Source organism: Branchiostoma floridae, chromosome 14, assembly GCF_000003815.2.
Source record: "Branchiostoma floridae strain S238N-H82 chromosome 14, Bfl_VNyyK, whole genome shotgun sequence".
Lineage (NCBI taxonomy): Eukaryota > Metazoa > Chordata > Leptocardii > Amphioxiformes > Branchiostomatidae > Branchiostoma > Branchiostoma floridae.
The window spans coordinates 15,905,937-15,927,342 of record NC_049992.1 but is presented as its reverse complement, the minus strand read 5'-3'; the positions used below and the strand labels follow the sequence as shown (position 1 = coordinate 15,927,342).

Here is a 21,406-nt window from a genome sequence, read left to right as displayed (position 1 = left end):
GCTAACATCCCTTCCGACCATTTTTTTTCGCAGAATGTTATTCATGAGTAATCAAGTCTAGACAGGCTAATGGATCGTTAAGTCACGCCGCCTGGCGAGGAGGATAGCAGGTGCAGTTATTGTGCATCAAGTGCACCTTGTTCCGTTTAGACGCTTGACTTTCCCGATCTGCGATTGGGGTCGGATGAATCGTACAGTTCCCTCAGTTTCGATGCAGACACTGTAAAAAATGGTAAAATAAAGTGTAGATGTAAATAACAGTGAAGATGTGAGATTTTATTATAGCTATACGCGCTACGAAGAATACCAACTCATCAGCCGTGTTGGTATATAGGCGGATGGTGGAACGAAGTAGAGTTAGTAGACCTACGTTAATCGGGATACTAATCTACTTTTGTGCTCTCTATGACTGCCAAACAAAGTAAACAGAACACAGGTCACCAGTATAATGAGATGCATAGATACTGCAGGATGAAAACTCCCGTCCCCTCTTTCTACGTATGGTTTTGTCCTAGCTTGACCTTTGACATACCAAAATTCATTCTTCGAAGAATCGCTCTCCTCTGATAGGAGAAATACAAGGTACGTTGTTGCGCCTCCACTCACCAGAAGCTGAGTCTCATAAATGGTATGTAACGTTACGCATTCTGTACATGTTGTGTTTATAAAAGATCGGCTCAAAACATTTTAATGGATGGGCTTACAAATTATGTTGGTATAGAATATAGATAGTGTGAGTGTGTGTGTCTTTGTGCGTGTCTGTGAGAGGGATTGATTCTTATCAATACCTCTTGCTACTATTTGGAGTAGTGCAAATAGTCATTCCAGTTTATTACCTTGGGACGCGGACAGAAACTTGACGTAGTTGGAGGGGAACAGGCCTATCCTGCCCCTCAGGTAACCCAGGCACCAGCCGCCATCTTCCCCCTCAAGCACCTCGATGACGTCATCAATCTCCAGATACAACTCGTTGTCCTCTTGTGGGTGGTAGGTGTACAGGACCAGGCCGTAACGACGCACTGTAAGAGATGGGAACACTCATTTCTTTTGTCAGCTCTGTGAAAACGTCAAAACAGTCTGTGCAGTTTGCAAATTTTCTATTTACGCCCCCCTTCGAAGTTCGAGTTAACTACAGATAGATCACATGTCTGCACACCAACAATCTTTGACAGGAAAATGCTTTTAGCCTCGTTTGTGTGACAGGACGTCGTTAGCCTTATTCTTTTTTGATAACACGTCTTTAGCCTCTTTCCATTCAATGACCTCGCACGTATATGCCACTGGGGTCAGCACTTAGTTGGCATTTAAACATTAGGCATGTAACGTATCATTGATTGTAATCTTGACTGCTGCGACTGCAACATTGATGAATCCAGAACCGCAGAGAAACGCACCTTTGCCCTTGGTCCGACGCATCGTATCTATCCCACCGTACGTAGGAGCCCCTGACACTGGTTTGGCTGCATGGTGGTAGAAGAACGTTCAGTATACACAGTTAGCAACTGTTTAAAACATAAACGTTGGTATGACGAGACGGATTTAGATAGGTAGTTACAGGTAAAGGCCTTGGGGCAGGGTTGTTATCCACTGTGTCTAGAACACGGTATTCACTCTCCTACAATCGCCTTTTACTTCCCTAGTCGAAGCCAGGTACCCATTTTACATCTGGGTGAATTGACGATTGTCGTGTTAAGTGCCTTTCTCCAGGGCAGCCATATATGGTATCATATATACAAGGAATCTAACCCGTGGCTTCTCAAGCTCGCTTGAACGACGCTTCCGACAACCTAGCCACTTGGCCATTCGACAGATTGAGATACAACATGTATTAAAAAAAGTGTTGAGTTATCGATTGTGTACAGTACCTGGTAGCTTGAGGTGTGGGTGACGGGTCACTTCTAGCGTCTCCTCCCCCGTCTTTCCGTCCGTGCCGTCCGGCTGTTTCCGCCCCATGTTGTAGTAGAAGGCGAACCGCTTCTTGTCCTGTCTGTTCCGCCGCCGCCTGACGAAGTACACGGCCAGACCCACACAGATGGCGAGCCACAGGCCTCCAGCGATAGCGCCCACAAGGATGGCTATACTGCTGTCGTCCAGCCAAGACTGAGAACCTGAGATTCAATGTTCCAATCTTAAGTTTTCTCATTTTTCTTTAAGGAAACGTTGATTAATTCCAAGAAGTAATTATAAGGACAGTCAAGGTAACAGCTGGTATATAATCTTCTACCTGTCGTGCAAAAGAAGACAGGCCCTGTATCTACAGATTCATTGTACCAAGCTCTTTTGGTCAAGCACAATTAACAGTGGACCACGGCTGAACGTCCCGTCATAAGGACTTAAAACCTTTCCAGTAGCACTCGGGTGAGGGAACAGCTTCAAGTATCACAGAAATTGAAGTTTCAATACCTCAACCTCAAAATGTATCTGACTATCTGTGTACCTACTCACATGTGTAATTGTATACTTTATAAACACAAGGACCTACCTTGGACGATCACTTCTACAGACTTAAGGTCACTCTTCCCAACGGAGTTGGCCGCTGTACATGCGTAAATACCGCTGGCGTTCACTGTGACGTCATCCAGTACCACAGATTCTGCGCGGACGTCACGTGACACGCTCTTCGTGGTCCCGCGCAGACGCACTCCGTTCCGTGTCCACGTGATGTTGGGCGGAGGGTTTCCCTCAGCCACGCACTGCAGAGTGACGCGGTCCGACACGGAAACAGTCTGGGAGTCCGAGATGCTCAGTATAGTGGCGGGATCTGTCAAAAATTAGAGACAAGGTCACAGCATGTCCAGGACAAAAGGTACCAAAAAACGGAAGTTCTGCTTTGACCTTGACCTTCGTGTCTACAACTCCTACCCACATACCAAATATCATCACAATCCATCTAGAGGTTTTTATAAGTTATTTCTGCGCAATCATGACAGTCACATACGGGCAAACAGAGCCCAAAAGTATACCTCTATTTGTCGCGGAGGTATCAAGTATTGTGATGGGAGTAGAAAGAAAACATAACAGTGTGTTTTTAAGTTTTTAATGTAGTAACTTAGACCGAATATGATGAAGAATGCAAATACAGATATCAGCGAAAAGAGAAGTACAAATCGTCGAAAAATGATTGCTTTTAAAATATTATGATTGCTTTTAAAGTATTGCTCAAATGACTTGGAAACGTGTCATTTCGACATGGACAGACTACATAAATAGAGATGAAAATTAGAAGATTTAGGTATGGATCAGAGCAACTCACACAACACCCGCACTGTCAGTGCAGCGCTGACTCTTCGAACCACGTGATCTGCGATGCACTTGTATACACCTGCGTCACCCCTGGTCACGAAATGTATCACCAGATTCGTCGACTGCAGATTCCCACCGGAATACTTGGTGACCAATCGTGAACTATCGATTAACGACCCGTCCTTCTCCCAGTGCAGTGATGTGATGTTCGGCTTCGCTTCCGTGACTGAGCACGTTAGAGTTGCCGATCTTCCACTGGCTGCCATCACTGGGTCGGAAGGCCCCACTGCGATTCTTGGTGGAACTGCACCATTTGGAGGTGAAAGAAGCATTTAGTATTCTTTGTGACACAATGTTTTGCCATTTTCGCAACCATTTTTATTAATCCGCCAAATATGGAAATCTGCTTGTACCCAAACAGCTACGAATTTACAATCTAAATCTCTTACCTTACTTTTATGTTTTCTCTACATATGAACGGACTATATCAATAAAAATTTGATTTCATAAAGTAAGACACAAAAAAAACATGTTTGCTGATTTACCACGCATATCAAATCGAACTTGTAATCAATCAATTATGATCGCATGAGGGACGTTTCCGGACAAACCGTTCAGTCGAGATTAATTACAGGATACAAACCGGTCGGAAGTTCCTGTCATGGGACGGTGATAATCTAATGTTTCTCCAAATGACGAACAACTTGTCGGATCCGAGCCGAATGATCCTGATGAACGGCACAGATACCCCTTCTGTTCCGCGCAATTAGGACGGGATGGTCGAGCTGATACCAAAAACTTGATACCATCGTCCCATTAAATATGGATTCAGAACGTTAAGATAATCCTCAAAATCCACCATAACGAAGGGAAAATCCCATTACCAGGTAGAGCCCTGTCCTTTTGTGTTATTGTCCCATGCAATATGTTAGATTGTTACCAAAGCTCAGGCATTTCCTCAAGCTACTGGTAAAGTCGTCTATATCAGATAATTTCTGTTACATTTTCGTATCGACATATAGTAGATACGTAGATATAACCAAGCTATCTGATAGTATCACGGGTTCAGCTTTTTACCATTACGTAGTATGCAAAATTAAAGAACCTGAACTTGAATGCTGAGTTATTTACCCATGACGTTCAGCTCGATGAACCCCTCCTCTGTGCCGATCCCTTGCCCCACCAATGTGAGGACGTACCGCCCTTGGTCTTCAGCTGTGGTCCGGTCAATTTTCAGGGAGGCCTTCCCGACCAGTTCCACTCTACCTTCATAGGAGCCATGCGCTTCAGTCGACGCCATCATAGGTATATTCGTGAGAATAGGAGTTCTTTTGTCTCCATTTTTCTCCAATTTGGTCCAAGTGATCGTGGCGATGCGGCGATCCGTGCGGAAGGTGGCGGGTAAGGTAACGGGGTCCCCGGCTATGGTGTTCACCGTGTCCGGTAGAGTCAGTCCGATAGACGACTGGCACAGACATCCTGTAATCGTAAAGTATGCATAATGATTTACTGTCGCTACAGCAAGCTACCAGTCAAGCTGGTAAATTACGAAGTAGCTACATAACATATCTTTATTGCAAGTTCTTGCCCGAAGGCTAATTGCAAGTGACAAAAAATGACATACAGACAATGGATCACAGTATAGCAAGGAACTACTCTAGTCTAAAGTCTAACGCTAAACTATGTCGTATTGGGTTTGACTTCTTTTTCTGAGAAAGTAGAAGACTGAAGAATGATTCCAGCTTTTCCGTAATGTATGGGTTTTGAGATGTTAAGAGGATAGTAGTTTTCTTTCTGTCTGTAAGATTAGGATGGAATTTGGTGATCTCTTTGAATAGCTCTTTTCTTTCTTGATTATAGAAGGGACAGATCGAAATAAAATGTGTTTCATAATAGAGCAAAGAGTACCCACACACTTGCTCTTGCGTTGATTTATAATCATTTACATACTGTTGTTGCCAACAAGTCTTCCGATGGAATCTCTACCTACTGCATTATTTTGCGTCTTACTTTAAAGTAGGACGCGGAGTTGGCTGTGCATGTTTTGCATTTCAAGGTCCCATGTTGGAAACCGATAACGGTTGTATAATGTAACGGATTATTTAGAATGGAATGGAATGGTTGGAAAAGTGAATGGAGAAAAAACTGTCACCACAAAGTCCATGTCTCACTAGGTCAGACACACATTTAATCTTCACGAATATTCCTTGTGGGAGAATAAATATCAAATCACTGTCATATTGTTCCGATTATCGTTTGTTTATAGTTAAAAGCTTTTAGTCATGAATTAAACATGCAACCTCCCTTGACCTTATACGCGTTAAATGGTATGTTGAGAAGCACTTGTTCCAGATATTACTAACCCCATATAGCTGCATGCAAATGCAACTCCATTAACAGAGCCCGTGGAGTGGCGAGGTACTGCATACAAAAAACAGCTTTTAAGACTTGTTTATCTCATGCAAGTCGGATACTTTCCGGCAGATAGAATGAAGTTTGTATCAGGAGACCTTGGCCCTCCCGCCTAAGTCTTAGAGACGCCATTTTGATTGACAGACCTGCCTGACGTGTTTTGTTCAGCTTCTGTAATACCTCAGATATCCTACCGATCCATACACATCACACCCACAAACCGAACGTCTTCCGGGAGAAAACCGGATAATCTTGGAATCCCTCGATCAATAACCTGTAAATCAGAACTTATTTTCCGCTGACAGCCGCCGCGCCTCTTCCATTATCAGCTCGTAACTGGATTTTAGCGACACGATGGAGGATTTGCTGCAATGTATACACTCCCGTAGAGACGGATATATCTGCACTTCAAAATGATCCACACTTTGAAAACTCGGTTATAAACTGAGATTTCTTCTTCCAGAATTCATTCGATCAACGTCTGGTGAATTAAACCCCCTCCCTGTGTTACTGCCCTTCGTTTATAGCCCTGCAATAAATTTCTGCTTTCTTTTATCCTCCGCTACAGAGCACAGCTCTCTTAAAATACTAGTTTTGCGTGTAAGCAGTTTGGAGCCTTCTTGTTTCGTCTTTACCGTTCTTCTGGGCGTAACGCTCTGAGAAGGCTACACGCCTTAAGAGGCTCTGTCTGTAAAAACCAAGCATAGGGTGGCTAAACTCAAAAAATCGATTTTCCTTAAATTTTGTGTGGTGGTAGGGCCTTGGTCCAAACCTACAAAAATGGCAAAGTTTTAGATCTGCGGTCACCGGTTGCCATGGCAACGGCCATTTTTCAAAATGGCGGATTTTCACCAAGGGAAGGCATGGTCGCGTCCAAAATAGACCTTCTTTGGACTCCTGTAGCCCCCACAAATTAACAGATATTTTATTGATTCTCGCATATGTTATTACCCATATTCTAATGAACAAAATGATATATAGTGATGCTCAAAATGTTTTTGTAGTCAGGTGCAGCAGATGTTTGAAAATGATGTGTTTTCGTGAATTTCCAAAATTGGCAAAAATCCATTTTTTGACCATTTTTATTGACCATTAGCTCATTAGCAGGCAAATCAATTTGCTTCATTTTCGGCACAGTTATAGTTTGAACCTTTGTATACATCATATGTAAAAATAAATTTGGGCCTTTTACGTATCGGACCGTGGTGGCCCCCAGAGTAAACCAATATTTCCATTTCAAGAAAATCGTAACCATAGAATTATTCCTGGAAAAACAGTCATAGCTTACCAGAAATGAATCTCATTATCATTGTATGTAACAGAGGAACTTACCTATCACTTATAAAAGCAGGGTTGTTTTAGATTTTTTTATAATTGCCTTTAAAATGATTTTATTGAGTTTTTTTGGTCGTTTTTAGACCAAAAAATGTATCTTTTGGCCCAAGCACCCTGGTATTACAACCAAATGACCTGAAATTTGGTATGGGAATGTCCTGGACACGTACACACATGGGTTGATAACTGGTTTGCCATATGATAGAACAAAATGCTGAATTTTGTGACTTTTATGGGGCATTTTTGGCCCCAAAACTACATTTTTGGCCCCAGTACCCTGGTTTTTACAACCAAATGACCTGAAATTTGGTTTAGGAATGCCCTGGACACATACGCACATGGATTCAATAACACTTTGGGCATACTGTTCAATAAAATGCAAAAGTTTGTGATTTTTGGTTTATTTTTTCCCCAAAAAAGTACATTTTTGGCTCCCCTACCCTGGTTTTACAACTGAATGACCTGGAATTCGGTATAGCAATGCCCTGAACATATGCACACATGGATTCAATAACATGCTTTACATACAGTACAACAAAATGCTTAATTTTGAGATTTATTTTACAAAAAAGTCATTTTTTTGCTCCTGTTCCTTGGTTTTCCAAGTAAATAACCGGTAAAAAGTCGGTATACAAATGTAGAATCGCCTTTGAAATGGCTTTTATAACCCGTTTTTGCATACAGTGCAACAAAACGCTTAATGTTGTAATTTTTGGTCATTGTTTTACCCAAAGTACATTTCTGGCTCCTTTTTGTAATTTTTGGCCCCAAAAGTACATTTTTGGCCCATTAAACCCTGGTTTTACAAGTAAATGAAATTCGGTATAAAAATGCCCTGGACACATGTACACATAGAGTCAATAATAATTTTGGCATACTGTGCAACAAAATGCTTAATTTTGGTCATTTTTTTTTACTAAAAAAAAAGGTACATTTTTGGCTCATGTACCCTGGCTTTACCATTGAATGACCTGCATTCGGTATTGGAATGCCCTGGACATATGCACTGATGGATCCAATAACAACACGTTTGGCATACAATACAACAAAATGCTTAATTTGTTATTTTGGGCCATTTTTTTAAAACAAAAAAGTGCATTTTTGGCTCTTGTAGCCTGGTTTCACAACTAAAAAAATTTAGACGACTTGAACTTTGGTATAGGAATGCCCTGGACATATGCGCACATATGTCCAGGGCATGCTTGTCATACAGTACAGTGAAATGCTGAATTTTGTGTGTGTTTTTTGCCATTTTTTTTACAAAAACAAATATTTTGGCTCCTGTAAAATAACCTGTTTCTCCAATTAAATAATCTGAAATTCGGTATGGGAGTGTCCTGGACACTTTAATAACACTTTTTGGCAATTTACAATTTACAAAGACACGTCATCTTTTAACATCTGCTGCACCTCACTACAAAAACATTTCGAGGATAACTTAATATCACTTTTCTTATTAGAATATGGGTAATAACATATACGGGAATCAATAGAATATCTCTTACTTTGTGGGGGTTTTTGGAGTCCAGGAGGTAATTTGCCTGTAATGCCTAATAGGGAATAGGAGCTAGAAATGTACTTGGGGTAAAGCAATGACCAAAAATTACAACATTAAGCGTTTTGTTGCACTGTATGCAAAAACGGGTTATAAAAGCCATTTCCAATGCGCTCCTATACCAATTTTTTACCGGTTATTTACTGGTTATTTACCAGGGAACAGGAGCAAGAAAATGACTTTTTTTTTGGTAAAAAAAATGGCAAAAATCTCAAAATTAAGCATTTTGTTGTACTGTATGTAAAACATGTTATTGAATCCATGTGTGCATATGTTCAGGGCATTGCTATACCGAATTCCAGGTCATTCAGTTGTAAAACCAGGGTAGGGGAGCCAAAAATGTACTTTTTTGGGGAAAAAATAAACCAAAAATCACAAACTTTTGCATTTTATTGAACAGTATGCCCAAAGTGTTATTGAATCCATGTGCGTATGTGTCCAGGGCATTCCTAAACCAAATTTCAGGTCATTTGGTTGTAAAACCAGGGTACTGGGGCCAAAAATGTAGTTTTTGGGCCAAAAATGCCCCATAAAAGTCACAAAATTCAGCATTTTGTTCTATCATATGGCAAACCAGTTATCAACCCATGTGTGTACGTGTCCAGGACATTCCCATACCAAATTTCAGGTCATTTGGTTGTAATACCAGGGTGCTTGGGCCAAAAGATACATTTTTTGGTCTAAAAACGACCAAAAAAACTCAATAAAATCATTTTAAAGGCAATTATAAAAAAATCTAAAACAACCCTGCTTTTATAAGTGATAGGTAAGTTCCTCTGTTACATACAATGATAATGAGATTCATTTCTGGTAAGCTATGACTGTTTTTCCAGGAATAATTCTATGGTTACGATTTTCTTGAAATGGAAATATTGGTTTACTCTGGGGGCCACCACGGTCCGATACGTAAAAGGCCCAAATTTATTTTTACATATGATGTATACAAAGGTTCAAACTATAACTGTGCCGAAAATGAAGCAAATTAATTTGCCTGCTAATGAGCTAATGGTCAATAAAAATGGTCAAAAAATGGATTTTTGCCAATTTTGGAAATTCACGAAAACACATAATTTTTAAACATCTACTGCACCTGACCACAAAAACATTTTGAGCATCACTATATATCATTTTGTTCATTAGAATAGGGGTAATAACATATGCGAGAATCGATAAAATATCTGTTAATTTGTGGGGGCTACAGGAGTCCAAAGGAGGCCTATTTGGGACGCGACCAAGGCCGTCCCTTGGTGAAAATCCGCCATTTTGAAAATGGCCGTTGCCATGGCAACCGGTGACCGCAGATCTAAAACTTTGCCATTTTTGTAGGTTTGGACCAAGGCCCTACCACCACACAAAATTTAAGGAAAATCGATTTTTTGAGTTTGGCCAACTTTTTCTGATTTTGCTTGGTTTTTACAGACATCAGCTCTTAAGTACAATTCGTACAAAAGGGTGATGACAACTTTATTAGGAAAAGTTCTATGTTCTAAGTCTGAAACTGTAGTATATTATAATTATAGTTCATCAAAGAACATTGCTGACAACGTAGAGAAAGCAAATGAATAATTTGAACACTGAGATTCAATTTGTAAAGAATGTCTTGATTGTTCATAATGTAACAAAAGAACACAAAGCCTTAGACAATATATGTCTAAAAAGTTAATATGATTTAAAGTTGACAGCTGAATATTGAAAGGTTATAACTTTGTGGATACCATTACATCCGTAGCTTAGACCCGAAGTCGACGTAACATCGTAAAGGCCTCATCAGAGATAGTCTCATCCCTGATTTTATGTGAAATACAATAAAGAACAGGAAGAAAGTTAATGACCATAGAGACGCAGCAAGCAGCTCTTTCTGCAGTGGTGAATGCCGGAGATTCAGATAATAACAGACACTGCCTTGTATTCCTTATTTCTAAGAAAACAGTCCATGATGATGATGATGATGATAGTGCTCAATGTCCTTACAACATTGGTCATTGGTGCGGCACGGCGGGGTTCGAAAGATTACGCAACGAAATCCAGAGGTAAAGAACGAATTTTCTTACGTTTTGTGTATTTTGTTGTCTTCTAAGTCATGCTCATATCTAAATATACGCGAAATCAACAACGCCGCAGTGAACGAACCCCGCAGCGCCGCACCAGTACCCCAAGTGCAGTGAGATACCACCCTTTTTAGCTCTAATGAAAATATCAAACAACTCTCCCATTTCACTAGGGCAGCAACATAGTTGCGACCTAATATATATATATATATATATATATATATATATATATATATATATATATGACAGTTACTATACTTAGGCGCCCCTAGTGCAGTGAGATACCGCCTTTAGTCTAAATGAGTTCCTCAAGGTTTCCAAATGATTTGCTACAAGCAGCAAGTTCATCCATAGTCAGGAGTTCTGGTTGGCGGGTAAGATTAATACCCCCCCCCCCCCCCCAACACACACACACACTTGGGTGATTTTTCCCCCGCAGCGAGCCGGAGTTATCGCCGTGTGGAGACACCATGTCTGACATATTGTGTCAGTAAAAGTCACCTGCTTAATGGAGAAAAGCATCTGCTCCAGGTGGGACGGGGAGCAGAATGAAAGGGCACACAGGCTGACAATCTAGCGGAGGAATCTCTGTACAGGTTGATGAGGCGAGATAACAGAGAAGAATTTATGTCCTGGCGTATCAAAAGCATAAGTTGTAACAGTAACAAAATGCGCAGCTCATTAACGTATGGAAAGCAAAAGCCTGTGCTTTGACATTTATACGTTTGGTTATTTTTCATGAGGTACAAATTTTTAAAGAGAGAAATAACAGAAAGCCGAAATAAAGGAGAAAAGTATACGTTATGGCATATAATACTAAATCAAACCATATATGTTAACAAATGCTCTGTCTATTAGCATACGTTAAGCATTAAATGTAGGAGTACTCTAAGACGTATATTTCAAAATATTGAAGGTAAGTTAAGTTATTTTTCTAGGATACAGATTTTGGTTACTGGGTAAGCTTTGATTGTGGAAGGAAATATCTTCAAGAAGTCACAAAGGACCTGTACCCAATTCCAAAGTGGGCGATCTCGCAGCGACCTAAATTGTATCTAATTAAGTGCTTAACTTACTATATTTGAAATAACATGCAAAATGTAAAAGTATAGATTAAAAGCGAGAAGCATGCAAAGTGTAAAAAATTCATTATTCCTTTATGAAATTGTTTGCGTGCTCTGTCAAATTGTAGGTCACTGTGCGGTCGCAGTGATGTCGCCGTCCCATCGCCGTCCTATAGAGGAATTAGGGAGTAATGTTTTGGAAATGTTTACGATGTATGAATTTACAGCACGCGTCACGGTTCCGTGTACTTCCTGTGAGAAGTGGGTGTTAAAAAGGAATCCGCACCGAACCGTTTGATGGAATCCAAGTATAAACTTAAATGGTCGGGTTGGGAGAGATAACGGAAAATAAGGGCGTTTGTTTTGTTTTCCCGGGTGCACAACAAACCTGAGATAGGCACCCCAGTATACGTATAGCGCGCGCAGTTCAATGGGTTCTGCATCTCACGGTACCAAGAAGTCGTGAGTTCGAATCTTGGCTGTGTCGTTCACCCACAAGCACGCTACTGGAAAGGGTTGCAGTTCTTAGGACGGGGCGTTAAGCCGTGGCCCACTGTTTATTATGGTTGTCGAAAAAAAAATCCAGGGGAATTTCCCTGGTACAATGCCAATGAACCTGTAAATACTGTACATATTCGTCTGTCGTCCTCGTCACGACCATTGGAAGAGTAGCTCATCTGGCGTTCATAGAGCAAAGAGCCCTTTACATGATAGCGATAGAAGCATTCTATTTGATTACATGTAGATTTCCCAACTTCAAATACTTGAATAGTAAGGAGAAATTTATATTCCTTACAGCTTTACAACTCTAACCAACCGTACAGCCATATGCATCTACATTTATGCAATCACCATGAAGCGAGAGGATGTCGAATGTACTAGAGTAGATCAGACGTATATCTGCACATATAAATGTATATGCTTGTTACCATATATATGGTTGTTACCATGTGACCTGTACTTAGCCCAGTGGGGCAAAAAATGTGCAATAAAGGTCTTCATTCATTAGTTCTAGAGATCGCTTTCGTCCCTCAAGATGACATTGCACAGTCCCCGACAACCATCATACCTGTTGGTACATGTCGTTGGTAAGAATCATCTGGGCGTATATAACGAGGGGACTTGTCTCTGGATACAACCCTAGCCACAGACGATGGTATCACTCCGCCCGGCGCCAGCCTTCAATCCCCACATCTGTCTCACCGATTAATTACAGCCTCAGCCTGATTAAACATCATTAGTACAACCCTCGTGATTTCATATATAGATGGCAATCTTGCTGCTAACATCCTATATCGGTTCATGGGCATGTCATACTGTTATCAGTATATAAACACCCAAACTATCACCCCGATGATTTTATTTATTTTACTGCAATTCTAGATACTGCGGATGTTTTAAATTTTCGGTAATCTATAGTCGTTGCGGATAGACAACGTATATCCGGTAGAAAATAATTGACAAATGATCGGAGGGTACCGAGGGGAACCTACTGCGCGTCAGAAAGGCGCGAAAATTGCTCCCTCCCCACAAACCGGGATAATGCGCTTCTCCGCATCATACACGCGCGGTCGCAATTAGATAATAATTGCGTTATAACTTTGCAACGCTTCTCTGGCAGGCAGTGAAGAAACATGTGAAGATTGGGAGTCATACAGAGGGCTCACATGCGAACTAAGTGATGCATCTCCCTTACAATCTCATTAACTTTGGGGGTAATTTCGAGAAGTATATCAAAGTACTTATTACCACATCTCGCAGTGATATTGTGCGTGTAGGACGCTAGAGTGTACTTTTGATAGATTGTTCGCTGGAAGATAATGAATACAAATTGATTTTAGATGACGGTTTCATGATCCAATACTTCGGGGAAATCTTCATTCCCGTACATATATGTACACCAGTCTCCCCGACGGTTCCAATACTCATTTCTATAAGGTGCGATCAAACGTGCAAGATACTCTCATAACCCCAATTTTCATCTTCGGATTACCAAAGAAAGTTTTCTCTTCGTCTACGCAAGAGCCTGAGAGCTTCCCTGTAGAGAACTGGGGTGGATGGACCAACATCATATCAGTCTATCCGTTATTTTAGTACAAACTTAGGGCGCAGTTACATAGGTCGTACGATTGATGCCATAGGATTTTCAAGCAAGCCCTGACAGAACCAACCTCTGACATGGATCCAAAACAGCATTTTGTGTACTAGTACCAAGAGTCGACAGTTGAATTTTGCAGGAGACGTACATAACTGTCCTCCAAAATGCCCGGAGTTAGCGATCGTACGATGTGACCTATGTAACCATGCCCATACGAATAATAATGTTGGCATTGATAGTGTGAGTATTGTAGTCTCCTCTAACTGATAGACCAAGAATGAGTAATAAGCTAAGGTCCGTCAACAGTTTAAGATGCCGGTAAGAGTTTGACGTCCTGTGAAGACCAATGCCCCACGAATCACCAGCACACTGTGTCTAGGGAACCATCTATCTTGTTGATAGGATGCGCTTGAATAGTCAGAGAAGCCTAGATTGGCCTGTGTCCGAGGGATTTTCTTCCTTGACAGGGACGATATGTTTTCTTGAATTACTGTTTTCAGAACAACGTGCCTGGAGTGCAACGTGCCCAAGAGACAGCTTGAAGTAACACCATAATGTATCATTCAAGTTCGTTATCCTTAGGCGTTCAAATAAGAAAAAGAACATAAACAAACATATTTTCTCTGTGACTGTATGTAATGCAAGCAGTATTACAAAAGCAGTATCATATTATAAGTTTATTGCAACACATGCCTTACTTCATATATTCGTAATACGACTGTCAGATGAAGTCATGCGAAATTGATCCTCCTGTTTTAGCTATATTGTTTTCTCTGACGTTAGTGCTAAGGCAATCCAAACAATTGAGCACGCCTTTTGGCTTAAGTTACCAAAGCGTTGAATTTTGATCAGTTCAACGTTACGCTATTTAAGTGTGACGTAAGTGTATCTATGTGGGTGTTCAATTAGATCTGCTTAAAAAGGATAAAAGACAAACTATTAACTGCAACGTCACAATCATAGATGTCGTAGATACAGAGTCATAGTACTTAAACTCGTTCAACCACAACGTGTGAAACAGGCATTCAAGCAAACCCGGCCTATATTATACATTCAACTAGTGTCATTACCCACCAATACGGGATGTGTGAAGATGTCAGAAGGTTTAGAGAGATGACATTCCGCGGATTTATTTCCGCTATCAGCTGTAATTGAAGAGGACCTCCGAAAGCCTGGTAGGATTTACAAGAGCAATACAGATATTACAGTTTCCGGCAGATGCAATGTGAGATATAGACACGTTGCTTCACAAGTGCACCAGAGGGAGGTGAAGAAGTAACTTGAACTGCCGAGCTTGCTGTTCTTATAACTCAACTCCATGTACTTTTCAACACTGTGAATATAGTTTTCGACGGGATATTTTTTGTGCAAATACAGTCTTCTTACGTATTCAAGTGAAATACAAGAACAAAGAAAATAGATAATAGATCATTGCGTGTTATACGAAATCCTATCGGGTATAAGGAAATAGTCGCGGTACAATTTTAGACCTTAGAAGCAACGGCACAAGGACTTGACTTGTGAGAAAATGAGATTTCTCCCCCTCCCCCCCTCTTGTGTCACGCGTGATAGCGAGTATCGTAAGTCAATAGGCGAACATGACTTTGCAGAAATTCACACCCGCCGACCACAGAACTCATCTGTGTGTTACAGGCGGGAGACATCGCTCCCAAGCCGCCCTACATATACATACGAAGAGGCGCACTATCGACCACAACATCCCCACCAAAGCTCGCACCAAGATGAGCCCTTTAAGTTGCCGCCACACGCAACCCGTACATCTGGGAATCCGCTGTGACAACAGCAAACGATTAAAGGCTTTCTCCTGGAATTAGGAAGATGTGTTATTAGCGTAATACCCGCCCCACTGCCTTTAACTCTGTAATGTAGGGATCCGTTTCTCCATCTTTTATTCACGCGCCTCAAACATGCTCTCTTATCGATAGATATTGCTGTTATGCACCGTCGGTTCTTACAAAGGGCGAACGCCTTTTCAGTTATCGACCAGAACGTGCCTGTTAAACCCCACCTTAGCCCGTACATGTTGAGAAAGGGTCTTAAGTGGCCCCGTCTCAGCAGCTTCCTTGATTAAAACGTGCGCAATCAGGCTAAAACAGTCCTCAGGGAACCAACAGAAAGGCCAGATTGCGGGAATACATAGTAATTAGGAAGGCCGCTATATGCACACAACTTGTTTGTCGATGAACATTTTAAGAAATGCACGCACGATGATTTTCTACCTAATTCTACCGAGATTGATGAAGATTCGCTTGCTAGTGACAGGGGGTCAAATCTGGAAGATTCCTGCGAGCTGTGATCCTAATAGCAGTACGTGTAATTTGTTTCGCGATGAACGGTCCATGTACTGCATATGAGAAGAATGATGTTGACATTTTCACTGTGCCTTCCATACAGTTCAGATGAACAAAACCGCATGGTTTCACTGGCAATACCTGGGATAAGACCAACAATGTTGTTGCGAACATTTTTATTCTTGCAAGAATGTGTAAGATGCTATTAAAGATTGTAGTGAAAAAAATGAAACTAATTTTTAAAAAAAACGGGATTTGTATTATCAATGCACTTGCAAAGGATCGCATGATTTTCTGTGTCCGTGTGAGAGCTTACTCTAACCTCTCTCTTGCCCGGCAGTAAGTGATGTATATCATAGCAGGTCCCATAGATCTCCTTTTGTTCCAGTCGTAATTACTTCCCCAGGCAAGATATATGATACAGCACGGAGGTCTGCCAGTGCAGCAGAAAAAAAGTTACTTTATCTTTGCGTTCCAAACTTTAGGCCTCGTATTGACCTTAACCGTCTTGTTACACTTGATGTTATTGGATAAGATGAAGCCCAGTGAGCCGGAAGGCCTGTTCCGCACCACTGATCATGCCCAACAGATTCTCTCCGAGACCAGCTGCAGCTTCTTCACTCTCCAAACTTCATCAAGCCATCCCCATAAATCCTGTAGTCCCCAGTTGACCCCTTGACCCCGAGCGCTGACCTTTCAGAAATCAGAATTGACTTCCATCGACAGGAGGTTTACACGATTAGAGTAATCTCGTCCCTGCAGTCCTTGTGCTGATTGAAGGTTATGTTTTTCCAGTGTACATGTGCCAGTACAGGACTTCCATGCGTGCGGCGAATGCTAGTCTCAGCAATTTCGTCGGTCGGCACGTACAAAATGTGAAGAGGGGTTTCAATCATTCGTGCAGGACAGGAGCGGTCGAATTGGCGCAAACCTAGAATGACTTCTTAATAAGTCTGAGTATTTTACAAAGATATGATTGGCCATTTGAAAAATGGCTTGGTAGAAACTAGGGTATGTATTAGCGAGCAGTATCGATTTTTGGAACGGTGGCCGCTGGAACTCTGACGGCCTCTTGTGTGGCACGGTGTGGGAGGTATGAGACAAGGCGTGGACTTGTACAGAAAATCCAGGTCCAGGTCCGATTCAGGTCCAGAGGATTAGGTCCAGGTTCGGACCTAAACCTGGACCTGATTCATTATGTGAAAACTTGTGGATGGACGATACACAAAACAAGGGTCCATTTTGCTACAAAGACTTCTGTTTTGTGAGTATTCGACTCCCACTGGCGTTTTAAAGTCCTACAAGGCTAAATACCTTGACTGTAAAAACGATTGACTATAAAAGTTGGTAAAATGACTATAGACTCTACTCTGCTTCGCTCTTGTTATTTTCCTCGACCGGTAAGCCCCAAAACGCATGAATGCCTGATCATATAATCTGGTCATTTTCCAATCGGTCCAACATCCGGTCCACCGAATTTTTTCAGGTCCGGTTTTCCTGGACCGGTCCAATAAGAAAAACCGGTTTTGTACCAGTACACCATACCGGTACCCACCCCTATATGAGACCGTAAAAGTCTCTGTCTTTGGCATTTTAGATGCAACAGTGATGAGATTTGTTCTTCTGGGACGGTCAACATGATGAGAAAGTGCCAACATGGGAAAACATGTTGTATTGTAGCCTAATGATTCTACTTGTGGAAGTGACACTAGCGTGGTAGCCATAGCTGTAGTTGTAGATTCTGAAGTGAAACTTGTTGGATAGTTGTAGAAGTGGCAAATCATGAATGTAGTTGCCAACTTGAAAAGTTATACCAGTCTACCACACTAGTGTCACTTTTACTACACTAGAAAGAATGTCTTGTTGGACGTGCTACTACTTTTTTTCACTTCAATTTTTGTTACAACGTTTATGGTGTCTACTTTGAAAATTTAGCCATCTTGTTTTCCCCATCATGTTTATTTTCGCACTATCTCATTACTTTTGCATTCTGCAGAAGGTGCCATCCATAGATTTTACTTGCTGTTGCCTTATCTCAAAAGTTTAGTTTTCCTTTCTATGTCTTCACTATGTGATGGTACAGATCCATGATCAAAAGCAAATCTCTGAGCTTCAAGATATAAGATACTAACAAGGTCGTCCATCATACGGAAGTCGTATGTGAAGTAGAACTAACGATTTTTTATCCCTTTTTTTACGGTAGGTTCTTCCATAATGATGTATTTTTACATTTCAAGTTTCAGAATTGTTATGAAAAAAACATAAAAAATGCGCCCATAAACCCCATATTAAACATTACTGTAATGCGCACAACAGCTACATTGCTGAGACCCCCAAACCGTTGCTAAATCTGTTTTGACACACGCCTTTCGTCTCCCTTCTAAGCTGATGTAATGCATATCGGAACTTTGCTCAGTCTTCCTTTATTTATCTTTTTCTTTACGTTTTCTTCAAAATGTTGATGACGCAAAGCTTCCTTTCCCAAATCACATTACAAGAATTCCTATCTCCCTTCTCATTAACCTCTCAACACAGAGATCCAAGATAGGCCAAACCAAATTACCCCTACTTTACTGGGGACGTGTACCCTCTATCTCAAACAAACATCTCGCACAGTCCTAATATATATCGTTCCCTGTATACGAGATGCATTAGAGCACTACCTTTAATTTACTTAAAAAGGTCACGCACACATAGACATAAAGGCGCCATTGCAACTATCAAGGACCTTTATTTACATTTCTACAGCTTCTGTTGCTGAGGCGTACCAATAACATGTTAACACTAAAAGTATAGACCCAACATTCCACTTACCTCGAATCACCGCCAAGCAAACCAGCGTTCGGATAAAACTGTGCATCTTCAGATTCAGCTGAGGGTGTGTCGTCTTTCAAAGGTTCTCTTTAAGTTGCTGTCGTTGCGAACGTCGAGCCGTTTTCCTGATGCGACGTCTTGCACGGCGCATCCGCGTCCTAAGACTTCAACCTACCTTCACGATTCTGTAGGTGGTACAGCGTATCTCGGATGGATAAAGAGCTTGTGTTTACCAACTATCTTTATCGCCCAGTTCCTTCCCAAAGCAATCTTGCTCCACGTCTCATAGTTGCACCAGTTTCCCTAACACCGCGGCCGTTTCCGTGTAGCCCTAGGCTATCCGTGACTTTCGTCGGTTTTAACTGCCGTAAAACCAGCGCTGTCCAGATTGCAGAGGAGCTCTGTATGCAAATAACAGGCTTCAGTGCTGCACTAATGCCTGGGTACGGAAAAATTGGATCGGCTCATTTAAAGAAGAGGGAGGCGATAGGAGAGGGATAATCTGTCAATCATATAATACTCCTCCTACTTTGTCTTTAAGGAGAGAAAGCTTGTCTTGTAACGTCATTATCTATATCATCGGTTTCTTAATCCGCAAAAATTCTAGAAATGATCTCTGAAGAAAAGAAGAACTCCCAAATTGGAGGAAACGATATGATCATCAAAAGTGATACAGTAGCACATAAAATGTTTTGTTTGCAACATTTAAATGATTTCTACGGACTACGGATATGGATATCGCCAAAATAAACAGATAGAAATATTCCAAGTTGTGGTTTATTCTCTAGGTAGTGTTTTGTGGTTGCTGGCAGATAATGATGATGATGGTGACAGATGGCGCATCCTTGTGTCCTAATTTCTGAAATGCGTTGTCACAAGCCAAACCCCAGTCAGACCACTTAAAACGCAGCGGCCCAACGCAGATGTGGACAAGTGCAGAAACCACGCAGTTGAGGTCCTTCTTTGATGAGCACTGATTGTAGGAGCGTGTCATCATGTATCAAACATGGTGGTCATCAAATATGGAGGGATCCGGTGTCAAATTACACAGAAGGGAGGAAGACGGTTGATTACAGAAGGATTAGGCATAGATATTTGAATACAGCCCTCATTTGTCCTTGATGCTGTAGCTGTCGTCTGTCAGGAGAGAGGTGCTAGCCTAGGGGGTAACCACAGGATGAAGACAAAGAAACCCTGTTCGTTTTTCACCGCGGCACAAATCTTGTATTAAGTCCATACAAACATGTTTGAAAATTCTGGGTTTTGTGGCACAAGTCTTGTATTAAGTCCATACAAACATATTTGAAAATTCTGGGTTTTGTTTAGCCACGAAACAGTGTTTTAGATTAAATTCTATGTTATATCTGTATTCTTATCGGATATGAAGATGAACTGAAGTAACGTTTCTCTAATCGTTAGCCACAGCCCCTCTAACTGTCATTTCATTATTCATTACTGACATTTTATGGCATTTCACAGCGGATGATGTGCTGTATTATGTGTTGCGTATTGTGGATATCACTGGTCATATGTCAAAATTAAACTCGGAGAACCGAAATTCCTGACAGTCGCACTTTTATAGGCCAATTATGGGAAATTGATTACCCGTGAATGGTGTATCACTGGCAAGGGAAGTGAGATTTTATGGAGAAGAGGGTTTTCTTAAGTATTTCAAAATATCATGATCATCTATTTTGAGCAGACAGCTATGCATGTATGTTGTATCTCACTGCACTTGGGGCACCGGTGTGGCAATGTGGGGTTCGTTCACTGCGGCACTGTTTTGTTATTTTCTATGATTTTGAATAATTTAGATATTGCGTAATACGTAAAGGTATGACTTCGAAGACAGCAAAATACACAAAATTTAAGTTCGTTTTTTATCTCTGAAATTCGTTGAGTATCTTTCGAACCCCGCAGTGCCGCACCGGTGCCCCAAGTGCAGTGACAGTCCACCTATAGTTTAATTGAAGCTTCTGATGGAATGATTCGTTCACAGGGTGGAATATCCTGGAGGACTGTAAAGAAAATTTCTAGTTTGTCTCAAAAGTACCAAGTTTTGACAACACATTTCTATATGCCTCCATATACAAATTGAATTACATTCTGGGACCCTTACTGTGTTCAAATAGGCAAATATATCGAAGAATGTTTATACCTTAGAACCAATAGTGTTAATGACACGTTAGACTCAACATGTTGACTTATTCATATCTATAGATATTCATGTATGTTTGTTTATATGTACTATAAGTAGTTGTTACAGACCTTACGAAAGTCGCTGTACTTTTGTTGTGTCGATAAAGATTTTTTTAACATCTCTCAGAAATTCTCCTCACGTTTCTTGATATATCAATTTTTATTGTTGATTTTTAGAGAAGGATGACAACTTCTCCAATTTCACCCCGCGGCCATGTTCGTGATGGCTTCGGCATGGTGTAAACCGCAGAGTTAATTATTCATCTGTAAATGGGTAATCAAATCTTCCACCATTACGGAAGCGGAAAAGCGTTGCTATCAGGCGG

At 41.1% G+C, this 21,406-nt stretch overlaps 1 protein-coding gene across 1 annotated transcript; it reads right to left on the bottom strand.

Annotated features, from left to right (window-relative positions):
• Nucleotides 1–137: 137 nt before the first annotated feature.
• LOC118429859 (hemicentin-2-like) lies at nt 138–19,308 on the bottom strand. The gene is made up of 8 exons (XM_035840485.1): nt 18,882–19,308; nt 4,375–4,722; nt 3,254–3,547; nt 2,483–2,761; nt 1,866–2,108; nt 1,395–1,460; nt 837–1,019; nt 138–220 (listed from the first exon to the last, which is right to left on the bottom strand). Exons 1-8 carry the CDS (start codon nt 18,925–18,927, stop codon nt 147–149), a joined length of 1,533 nt encoding a protein of 510 aa, XP_035696378.1. The 5' UTR covers nt 18,928–19,308; the 3' UTR covers nt 138–146.
• Nucleotides 19,309–21,406: the final 2,098 nt, after the last annotated feature.

Coding starts and splice junctions, on each gene's coding strand:
- LOC118429859 (XM_035840485.1), bottom strand. CDS start 18,927: ATGCACAGTTTTATCCGAACGCTGGTTTGCTTGGCGGTGATTCGAG. Junction 2,762..3,253: donor ACTGACAGTGCGGGTGTTGT/GTGAGTTGCTCT, acceptor AATTTTTGACAG/ATCCCGCCACTATACTGAGC. Junction 1,461..1,865: donor CCCACACCTCAAGCTACCAG/GTACTGTACACA, acceptor ACCACCATGCAG/CCAAACCAGTGTCAGGGGCT.